The 12,442-nt window shown below is 39.0% G+C and overlaps 1 protein-coding gene across 1 annotated transcript in view; it reads right to left on the bottom strand.

Moving 5' to 3' along the window:
* The window catches only part of thsd7ba (thrombospondin, type I, domain containing 7Ba), a 245,787-nt gene that overhangs the window by 140,278 nt on the left and 93,067 nt on the right, over positions 1–12,442 (bottom strand). The window contains exon 5 of the mRNA XM_041807413.1: positions 11,683–11,841. Within this exon, the coding sequence (XP_041663347.1) occupies positions 11,683–11,841 (159 nt within the window). The remainder of the gene's footprint in view (positions 1–11,682; positions 11,842–12,442) is intronic.

A 12,442-nucleotide genomic window follows, 5' to 3' on the forward strand; every position in this document is an offset into this window, starting at 1 on the left:
CTATATCCAAGGTAATCATGGAGGCATTCATTTCAAACGGCTTTGAGTACAACTAAACCCCACCAGCACAACTCTGTATGGCTCTGAGAGTGGAGTCACTCACTAACTCAGTCAGGCAGGCAGGCACATCCAGACCACTGTGTAGGGCTGACCACGGTGGTCAGAATGTAGAAAAAAAGCTTTTTGTGAAGAATCAAAACATCCCCAGTGAAACACAACACTGAAGAAGAATTTTTGAGCAAAACTCATTTTTACCAAGGCTCTGACTCTTGAAAGAAAGGTCCCACATTATCCCCACAGCTCTAAGTCCTGAACTGTACAATGCCCGTGCTACACATTACACCCTTCACCTACCGGAGGCTAGGCTTTAATAGCCAGGGTGTGTGCTCAAAGACCAAAGGGGGCCATCCTCTGTGTATCCCTGTGTATTCCTACCTCTCTGTGTATTCTCGTATCCCCCCCTTTTGATTTTGTTAGTTCTGGTAAGGGCTGTACTAGATCTTATGAGGTAGCCTCCTGATTTAAAATTTTTCATCTATTTGGTTCTAAAAAAAAAATTGAAAATATGTAAAAAGCACAAGGCATGGTTGGAATTTGTATATTTTCTGGTTGTTCTACCTGATCACTGGGGTCTCAGTGTAGAGAAACAGAAAAAAATATCTTCAGCTCAAGGATGCCAGGTAAACTGCTGGTATCATAACAATGCCTACTCACTTTCAAGACCTCCATTACTTCACAGACCACAGTGTTTACTTCAAGTTATTTTCCAGTGGTTTCAAACTCTCTGTACTCTTGGTTTGGGGTCTTTCTGAAGCCACCAAATTACAGTATGACCAAAGAGAGTCCTGTACTAAACATCACATGCTGTGTCTCCCACTCTTAAAATACATTTATGACACTGTCTTCACAAGAGTGTTGGTACTGACCTGAACCATCCACACTTCAGTAGCTCCAAGGGTTGTTTTATGCACATTTACTCTCAGCAGGAAGGAGGTCATGCTACCCTTTTAGCATGGGACAAACACACTAACAGCAGCGCATGCACTGAATGCAGACTTAATCTCACACACCACACAATACACACTGTGTAGCATCTTTAAAGAGGATGTTTATGACTCGCCTTGACCTGTGAAATAAAGACAAGACCACTGAGAGAGCATGTGCATATTGGAGCATACCAGAACTAGTGCTGGCCTTTTTGGCCCTCTTGCCAAGATTATGGCTGTTTCCAAATTCACCTACTATACTAGCAGTGCGTAGTGATTTGCCCAAAATGTAGTATGCAGTATGCAAAAAGATGCAAAAGTTGCAGTATGCCAAAAATACCCGAATGACATACTGATTGGGGAAAATTTCACAGTATGCATCGGACCAGTCCGCTTCGCCTACTGTAACCCACAATGCAAAGATCTGGGTCAGAGTTCGTGATGGCGGAGAGGGGCGGAACTTTCACCAGAGTGGCTGACAATTACAAAAAGTGTCATTGTTTTTTATCTTTACCTTTTTAACATGTACTATAGCAAAATAAGTTGTAATAGGGTCACTGTTGTTTTTGTTTTGCCGTTACGGCTCATAACGGCCAGAAAGGTGCTGTCAAGTGTGTCCTTTCACTGCACTATACATACTAAGCTAAAAACAACGGCTATAAAAATCCCAAAAAATCAATTAAAAATACTTCCCAGATTTTTCTGTACATAAATGGATGCAAAACACTATAGCGTCATTTAATATTGACCAGGGTGTGACGTACTTCTGTATATCGGAAACCAGCTAAACTGGGCCAAGCAGCATGCTACACAATAACGTCCGACTGGCAGTCATACTGCAAACTACTGTTGAACGCAGTACGCAGTACGCAGTACGCAATACATACTGCATACTGCGTTTGGCAGGAGTATGCAGTAGGCCAATTCAAAAACAGCTAATGTTTTGGAGCCTTTCCCGCCTTGTATCATCCAAAACCACCTGCCTGTACTATTTCATCACCAAGAAATAAGCAGCAACATAATTAGAAGTAATCACTTTTAAATAGCACAACATACTGGCTTAGATCATCAAAAAAATAATCTTTTTATGAGTTGTTTTTTTACACTAAAGAACTTACTTTGCAAAGACAACAAAAACTAACTGTAGTGCTCTAGTGCAAAGATGTTTAACACTAACCTTGCAAAGCAGATGGATACACCCGTTTACGTGTTTCTCACTGGCAAATCCATTTTGCAAAGCTCAGCGATGAGGGGCAGTACTTTCAGGCACGGCAGAGTCGTGACATAAGCAAGCAGCAACAAGAGGCCAGTGCAATTATGGCAGAAGAGCTTAGCGTGGATGCTGCTAAAGCGCCAGTTTTAGTAGAACTTGACAACATTTCTTCGTTAAAAGAAGAATAAAGAACAGCAATGAGTTGTTTTCGGAGGGAGGCTGGTTTTTTAGCAGAGGGTACACCTTGGGTCCTCGCCAGACCCCTGATGGAGATTGGTTGGTGTTGGAAGGACATCGTAAGTAGCTCTGATGGTAAAGTTTAAGCTCCTGGCTTCCATGGCCCACACATCCCTCCAGGTGCCAAGGGAGACTGCCTTGGCCCACTTTGCAGCCTCCTCCTGATGGTGTACTTCCTCCAACACGATCTTCCTCCATGCTGTTGCAGTAGCCTTACTCCAAGCTGGGCGGCCAGTTATTAGGCCAAAGCCTCCTCTTCTGTACTCAACATTCCCCACAGTATCAGCATGTCTGAGAGCTTATGTTGCTGGTATCCATTCACCCAGCAGCCATGGTTGGTGTGTTGTTCCTCATCACTACAGTACTGTGAAAAAGTATTTGCCCCCCTTCCTGATTCCTGACGTTTTTTGCTTATTTATTACACTCAAAAATTTATGGGTCATTAAACCAATTTCAGTATCTCACAAAGACAAATGTGACAAACTTTGTGAGTTAGTTCAGACAGTAATTTTGAGCACAATGATCCACATCTGACATTTATCTAATGAAATCACATGACTCCCATCTAGAGGTGCGCGGTATATGAGGTAGACAGTATAAATGATATAAATTTGGCCCACGGTAGAAGACCAATTGCGATAACCTTTGTTGTTGATGTCATCGTATCTGCCTCAGTGTGACAATGGCTTCAAGCACAGAGACCACAGAGCAGGAGGAGCTGGTTAAAAAAATAGTGCTACGTAGAGGTGGGCAGTAAACCAGTATTAATACCATCCCACAGCTGGTGGAGGGGGGAGTTGTGACTCAGAGCTCAGGCTGAGTCTAGTCAATAGCACGTTCAGCTCTAGTATTACATGTAGCCAGGTTACTAAATGAATGTCAAGGACTCTTGCCGCTGTAACTAGGCACAGTTAGCAGGCAAGAACACGTTTTTTCCTCTCAAAGTCTGATGGCTGTACTGCAACAAAGTCTGTGTGCTGTCTCTTCAAGCCTGCCTGGGGCTGAAACACAAGCTAAGTGCTGCTTTGGCTGGTCTCAGAGCCCAGCGCTGCAGCTCTTCCTCTTACAACGGCTTAAACAACCGTTTAAAAGTCTATTTTAACTTGTGACTTTCTTTTTTAAGTCCACAGTGAGTCCAAGATCCAGGCTGTGATGTTAAATGAGGTCAGAAAAGCTGCTGTAAACTAGCCGTATTCTCCGGTACGGCAGCCAAAGCTAAGCTAACTCAATGCTAAACACAATACTTCTGTCAAGCTCTTCAAAATAAAAGTCCACGAATGTTATTTTTCTGAAACGCTTTTATTGTGAACACCTTTACTAGAAAACGTGTTCAAGTCATTTGCAGCTTAACACACCCCATCAGGTTAGAGATGAAATGCGGAACTTGCAGTACAGTTAGACAGAAGTAAACCTAGAGAGACTTAAAAAAAAAAAGAAAAAAAACATTTTTTTCTGTGTTCCTATACTTTGAGATAAATTGAGTATGCCATCAAGGGCTTGTTTTAAGGGGAGAAGGGCATAAATAACAATTGAATTTGGATTAAAAAGCATTATCTCTCTTTAATTTTGTAATACCGTGATATAATACCGTTTTCGTCAAAGGCAAGAAAAATACAGTGATATGATTTTTAGGTCACATTGCCCAGGCCTACTCCCATCCTCCTAATTCAGTGGTCTATTTAAGCTGCAAGATTTCCAGTCTCTTCCTCTGCTCTCAATCGCCTGCCGCCCTTGTTCGGCACTATGCTCTCACTTCAACCCACCTCCACTCCAGCATTTACCTGTTGGCACCTGTTGGGGGTTTAAGATGTTCTCTCATCACTCCTCAATTCTACATGAGGTGATGAGTCGGATGCCTGACGCCAAACTATGAATGCTATGCTATCATAATAAATGCTTGAAAAATTGCAAACATGAAATGACTGACTGAACTCAAGTAAACATAAAATGCAGTTTCCAAATAATGATAAATGATAAATGATAATTTAATTCTTTAAGGGAAAAAAATCAAAACCTATCTGGCCCTATGAGAAAAAATAATTGCCCTCTGAACCTAATAAATGGTTGTGCCACCCTTGGCAGCAATAACTGAAATCAAGTGTTTGTGATAACTGCTGATGAGTCTTACGTTGACCTTCAGGATTTTCTGGTTGACAGCAGAATTCATGGGTCCATCAATCACAGCAAATGGTCCAGGTCCTGAAGCAGTAAAGCAGCCCCAGTCCACAGAATATTTCTCCAAAAGTCTTGGGGATCATCAAGATGTTTGTTGGCAAATGTGAGACGAACCTTTGTGTCCTTTTTGTCAGCAGTGGTTTTTGTCTTGGAACATTTTTCTTATGGTTGAATCATGAACTCTGACCTTAAATGAGGCCAGTGAGGCCTGCAGGTCTTTGGGTGTGGTTCTGGGTTCTTCTGGGACCTCCTGGATAAGTCATCTAGCACTCTTGGAGTCATTTTGGTTGGCCGACTACTCCTGGGAAGGTTGGCCACTGTTCCCAGTTTTCTCCATTTGTGGATAATGGCTCTGACTGTGGTTCACCGGAGTCCCAAAGCCTTGGAAATGGCTTTGAAACCTTTCCTAGACTCAGTCACTTTGTTTTTCATTTGTTCTTGAATTTCTATGGATGGTGGCATGATGCGTTTCTTTCTGAGATCTTGTAGCCTACTTCACTTTGTCTGACAGCTTCTATTTAAGGGATTTCTTGACTCAACAAATCTTGTGGTAATCAGGCCTGGGTTTGGCCAGTGGAATTGAACTCAGCTTTCCAAAAACTGTGGTTAATCACAATTAACTCATGATTTAACAAGGGGGGAGGGGAGAGGGAGCATTCCTATTGGCTGCTGTAGTAGGTGTGCTTCCACCTTTCAGCACAGTGAGAAGTTAAACAATGGCAGAGTTACCCACGGTGTTCAGTCCTATGTAGAATATGTTCATGCTGAGACAAGGTGTTTTCTTATCTGTAATTAGGCCATGGATTTCAGTGGAAAAGCAGAGCAAAATCACTCCACGAGAGCTTTGCCACCGTCAGTATTCGGTTCAGTGGACATGCACATCCGCGAGGAGGTATGTGAGAAGAGGGGCGGCGCTATGGAGCTCAAACACGGAGAAGAACAGGAAGGGAGGGGGAGTAGAGTTGATTCTATATGGCTCTCATCAAATGTTACATACTCAAGCTTTAATACTATTGTTTAATACATATATGAACTGTTAAAGGTGTACAATCTTTAATGATAAAAACTCATCTTTACTGCTGTTGTACTTATTCATCTCCACCAATTCAAATTCAGAAATTTCACAAGAAAATTTATATTTTTGCTTTAAATGAATAGTGGTTTAAAATATCGGTTATCGGTTTCATGAGCAACTTATAATTGGTATTGGAATCGGTCGCAAAAAATGCCAATATTGGTCAACCCCTACCTTAGACCACACAAAATACTTTAACATATTCACTTACTCATGCATACATTTACACAATAGTGCAATACCTAAACAAACTGCCAGTCAATAACTGCCACCAACAAAAGAACCCAGCAAAAATTCAGTGTAAAAATGCTCTAATACAAGGATAAGTCTAGCACTCAAAATCTTCTAGAAGTAAATATAATCATTTCAAACAAAATAAACTTAATGTGACACAAGTAAAACAGCATTTCAAAGAAATATATGTAAAATCTTAATTATAAACACTGATGCATTGTTTTAATCCCTTAAATGCTAGAAATTGTTAAGCTCATTAATATCAATAGCATGATCATGATAGCACATGAATTTTTAAGTAGACTTTTATTTAGGCCTAATAATTTAACCAGGATGGTAACTATTAACCAACCCATCTAAATCAGTAATTTTAATAAAAAGCAGTAATTTACGATCTCAAATTGCAAGGTATCACAAGTATTTATGAAGTACCAGTCAAGTACTTCAAATTTACAGTGATTGAGCATCTTAAATACATCATATATCATTATTCTACCATTTGGGTTAACAGCAGTCTAAGATGCAGCATTATTCTAAGGTCTGTCACCCTCTTCTCTTAAACATCAGGACATCTCAGCACTGTTTCTGTATGTTGGGTACAAGAAATAATGGCACAGTCTAACACTCATGGATGAATGAATGGAAGAAATTTAATTCAGTTCACTTGCAACAAATAAAACAATTTACACGTTCAAAGTGAAATCTCTGAATTTCAATGGTAATGAAAGGGTTTAGGCTGAAGCTAAAGCTTATCAAAACCAACCCTTCTTACCTTACAAAAACATAACCATTTCAGAAATAAGTGCATAGCAAGAACAATGCTAATCTAGAAATATCCCAACCGTGTTTTCATGTCTCTCAGAAGCACTTGTAATTCGTTCTGTGAAATCTATTAGTGCAAGTGAAGTGATTCTGTTCTTCCTGAATCCATGTTTTGTGTTTGTGTTATGTTTGGAAATGAAGTTGTTTAGCCTTTGTACAAATATTTTTTCTGAAATTTTTAAAATTTGTTATAACAGAGAAATGGGTCTATTATTTGAAAACATGTTAATCACCTGATTTGTAAAGTGAAATGAATTTGGTTATTTTCATTCCTTTAGGAAATTTCCCACAATTTCCTAAATTGCTGTTTCCAGCCATGAGAGATCAAATAGGCAACATTTTTCTTTTCACAAACATTTTACATTCCCTTTGTTCTCCATGGCTTGTCCACATATTTACTTTTATCCATGTTAACAACTAGAGGAAAATGTCAGTTGTATAAGTTGGATATAATAAAAATAAATTTGTCATAGGGTTCATCTACATTTTCAACAAAAATATCATTCCAGTCTTGATCCATTAGGTCCTTCTTGAGACTATCAATATCATTACTTTACATGTTTTACAAACGTCCTGTTTTTTAGCTCTACATTATTTTTTTAATGTCGACATCATGGGTTACAAACACAGGGAAATAGGGCAGCAATGATTAGTCGCCATAATCGATTATGTCGACTATAAAAATTAGTCAACACAGAAATTCAAGTGTCGACTAATCGTATTATTGTTTTTGATATTGGTAAAATCAAATACCGGCCAGTAAAAACTCATTCTCAAACTCAACTTCTCAAAGAAGAGAACCAGCCTCACACCAGAACATGTTGACATGTTGTTCCTGCACTGCAATTTAAAGAAATTATAATCTATTGTTCAGTCACTTGGGCTGGAAATTTGATTTGTTTACATTCAGCTTTATTTGTACTTTTGGACTTTGGATGGGCTATTTGCTTTATTTACTTTTATGGACATACCAGTCACTTTAAAGAAAGCCATCCTTTAGTTACTTGTAACCTGCAAGGCAGGTGAACTGCTACTATTTAAATTGCTACTATTTAAGTAAAATGGGGATCCCAAATAGTACGCCAAATAACAGCGATCAATCGACTAATCGGGAAATTTGTTGATCAATTAGTCGACATAAAAAATAGTCATAAGCTGCAGCCTTACAGGGAAATGATCAGTTATATCATTTGTGAATAAACCTCCAGCTATATTCCCCTCAGATACATCAGTAAATATATTATCAATAAGAGTAGCAGTCTCCTACGAGAGTTGCTACCTTATTGTGGTGGGGGAGTTTGCGTGGCCCTGGGAACCTCGGAGCTATGTTGTCAGGGACTTTAGCTCTCCTCCAAGGCAAATTGGTCTCGGGGGAGGGTCCAGACAAGGAGCGATTCAGAAACCCACCATGAACCAGCATTTTGGGGATCCAGTTACCTCGCCAGGACAAGGGAAACCAGGGCAAAAATCACCTCTCCTGGACACTCCAGTAGCATGATGCAGAATGTGAGCCGCTGAGGAGCCTGATGCTCCACTAACACTGGTGCCTGTAAATACTGCAACTGAATGAGACGTCATGTCAACAACAACAAAAATATTTCATTACTAAGATGTTATTTAGAAAAATGAATGACCAGACTGTTAGTCAAAGAGTAAAGGTCAGTATTTTTGCCCAGAACAACTGGGTTATTGGCAAAGACCAACAGTTTTCTTTATTTATAAAGTTTATTTGATAGGGACAATGCAAATGACATAGTAAAACTTCAGCCTGTTACAAACAAGCTAAAAGTAACTGATGTTTCACATATAGAGATTATAGCTATTACTAGTTGCCATCTCCTGTCCCTGGTTAGGCTTTTAGAAAATGAAAATGAAAAAAGGTTAAAGTAAAGATTTACACAAAAATTGCGTAAAGACAGTTACAATTGATTAAAAGAGCAAAATTAAAAGACAAAATAGTCAAATTTTACATCATAGTTACATAAAATTACAGTAAAACAGAGCAGGCTATTTAAAAGTGCTCACATCTCTGATTTTGTTTGAGCAACTCTTTAACATTTTTGTTAAAAGTCTTTGTGTCTTGTGTCAATTTCATATCAGTTGGTAGTGCATTTCACATTTGAGAGCCTCGTATAGAAAAAGCTGACTACCCCAGGGAGGTCTTACGGTGGGCAATTTTACAGTTACCACTGACTGAGCCCCTGGTGGTTCTACCACCAGTTTGCCTTTTAAAAAGTTTACATAACATTTCTGGTGCTGAATTTTGTAAACATTTAAAAACCAGGTATGTGCGAATTCAAAGACAGCAGGGTGTCAGTGAGTTGTTAATCTCTACATCTGGTGCTTGGCGAGGTAAAAACCACTAAATTCATTGCATAAGAAATGTTATTATGATTCATTAGTCTAATTATCTAATGTATTTATTAATTTAGTTTTTTTCATATTCTAATGCTGTTGTATAAAAGGCTCAGATATTTAGGGGTATTTAGGGTAAAGTGCTCGTGCGCAAACTTCACAGGCATGATGCAAACACCACCAAAACACACATGGAAAGCATATTTGATCATATAACTGTAGAGTTAGACCTGTTTTGTAAATCCAGTTAGACATTATTTTATTACTTACCCTTTGACATCTTTTTTGTCCTTTTGTCCCCTTTCTAGTATTGAGTCAATGACGAGACCTAAGTTGGTACTGTTTATCTAGTGATTAGCTTCCTTGCTAAAGCTTCCTGCTAGCATAGCGGACTGAAGCTCTTAATGTATTCCTTGTACTCCTGTTCCTTAGTCAGCTGTAGTTTAAACAGTAGCACTTTTGATGAGTATAAGTTCACGTACCACAAGTTATGTTAATGTTGTTTAAGAGATGAAGATATAGATCTACGTACTTCAATACAAGTCCATTTGCAGACTCTATGATGTAGTTTTGTTAGTTCGCCAGCAGAGGGAGCTCTCACCATCTCTAAATGTGTAGATGATAATAATAATAATAATAATAATAATAATAATATCTTGAATTTATATAGCGCCTTTCAAGAAACCCAAGGACGCTTTACAGGAACACATAGACATGGGCAAACTATGTGAGGGGTAGGATGAGTGTAAGGGGCGGTTTAGTGAAGACTGTAGGCTGTGGTGAACAGGTGGTGCTTGAGACGTTTTTTGAAAATGTCCAGAGATGGAGCGCTACGAATGTCTGCAGGAAGAGTGTTCCAGAGGGTGGGAGCTGCAGCACTGAAGGCTCTGTCTCCATAGGTTCAGAGTTTGGTTTTGGGCATGGAAAGTAGGCCGGTGTCTGAAGATGGAAGGTTGCGGGATGGTGTGTATGGATGGAGGAGATCAGAAAGGTACTGGGGAGCCAGAGCATGGAGAGATTTGTATGTGAGGAGGAGGACTTTGTAGTTGATACGGGACTTGATAGAGAGCCAGTGGAGGTGGATGAGGGTCGGAGTGATGTGTTGCCAGGGTCTAGTGCGAGTGAGAACTCTAGCTGCAGAGTTTTGGACGTACTGAAGCCTGTCCAGGGTTTTGCTGGGAACTCCAGACAGGACTCCATTACAGTAGTCCAGGCGGGAGGTTATGAAAGCATGAATGAGTGTTTCAGCCACAGAATCAGGGAGTGATGGTAGGAGTCTGGAGATGTTCTTGAGATGATAGAAGGCAGATTTGGTGACAGACTTTATGTGGGACTGGAAGGAGAGGGTGGAGTCCAGGATGACGCCCAGGTTTCGGACCTCGGAGGACGGACAGATGGAGGTCCCATCCACATCGAGCATGAGATCTCCAACCTTCTGCAGCAGTGCTTTGGGGGCCACAACCATGAGCTCTGTTTTATTGCTATTTATTTTAGATAAGCTTTGCTAAAGCTGTTTGGCCACTTTAAGTGGTTCATTTCCTTTATATATTCTAGTATATTACTTATTTATGGTTCAAAGAGAATATTTCCAAACAATTTCAGTTAAGTATTAGTGTTCGGAATGATTACTGATATGCTTAATTCATTGTTATATTGACTTCTTTCTGTGTTATTATAACTGTCAGTGAATTTGGCTATCAGTTTTACTCTTTAACCTTATTTCTGTATTTGTTGTTACAGACTGTAACCTTAGACAATACTGGAACTGAAGTAAAGAGATAGTGCTGCACCTTAGGCAGTCAAATTATAATAAGTCTCCTCATCCTTGTATTCTGACCAATACACCATTCTGGTTAAAGTCTAATCATTTTAAAGAACTAGCAATTCCCTATCACCTCTTAAACTATTGGGAATTATTTTTACAGATTTATTTTTGGGCTTCTTGCTTTTATTTGGAAAGGATAGGACAGTGGATCGTAACAGGACTACTGAAAGAGTAATTACTAATAGTTATATGTTTACCAACCAAAAGGTTGTCTATTAGAAATGTTTAGTCTAATTTGTCTTATCTAAGGAGCTTTTATCTAATATTGTGTTTTGTTCCCCACAAACATGTACTTTATTTTAATTTCATTTGCCACGCCCAATGTTGACCATGTTCAGCTGGCTGTTAGTAAAGGTGTCAGCGGGACATTTGATCCACATGGATTTGATGTAGAAGTGACTCTGTTTCTGTGATTACTTTCAAGAAAAAAAAAATCTAGCTAATTTGTAAGATCCAGTAAGCCTTGAGTACCAAAATTATCGCTTGCTCTGTAGTTCCATTCAATGAGCCCAGGAAGTCCCATTTCATCCCTTGATGCAGTGTTAAGACAAATAACAATTCGAACAATGTCAGATGTTTGGCTCCTGTCACAACAATCTTGCTGCAGCAAACTGGCTAAGATACATCTCCATATGAATATTAGTGCAAAGCTTTTCAGTGCTGTTTGCACCATGAATTATTCTTTGTTGAAAAAGAAAATTTTTATTTTCCTTTTCTTTTGACACTTGTTCAGAGTTAAATCCAACCTTCATCATCATACCTTTTTTCCCTTGTGGTTCTCTGCAGTTGTCATGTATGCAGGCACCCCAGGGAGACCAGTGTGAGAGCAGGCAGTGGTGCTGGCAGGAGATGTAACAGTGTTGGACAGATGAGGGAGGTTCCTCAGAAGCACACAGACTCGCATCCACAGGCCTGGAAACTGAACATACAAAAAAACCCCACAAAAGGTCAGCATTAGATCAGGTATTAACAACAGGGTCTAGTGAAATGTGTGTTTGACTGTGGATGTGTGTGTGGGGTTTGTATGTGTGTGTGTGTGTGTGTGTGATTATTGAAGGGCATTTGCACCAGTGTGTGCACACTCAAGTGTGACGAAAAAACACGTTTATATTATATTATCATTATAACATTTAGAAAATGATCAAATAATTTATAAATTATTTGATGATGATGGTAATGATAACCTCCTGAAGGTGTTGAAATGGCAATAAATGATAATAGTAATATATTTCAAACTAACTACACCTCTACAAACTATTATTATTGAAATTCTTCTTATTAATTATCATTATTAACATCATATCATTATATAAACATAATTGAATCATTAAAACAATTAGTGATTCAAAATTCTTATATTTAAACAAGAATTCTGGACTATTATTGCAATAATTGGAAATATAACTATTATTACTATTATCATTTCTATTCTATATAATACACATCAACAAATAGCCATACCAGTATTAACATTTATTTTCTTCCCTTTTCTACTTCATTTCACAATGCATTCCTCCATA

This window comes from Cheilinus undulatus, linkage group 15 (genome assembly GCF_018320785.1).
Source record: "Cheilinus undulatus linkage group 15, ASM1832078v1, whole genome shotgun sequence".
Taxonomy (NCBI): Eukaryota; Metazoa; Chordata; class Actinopteri; order Labriformes; family Labridae; genus Cheilinus; species Cheilinus undulatus.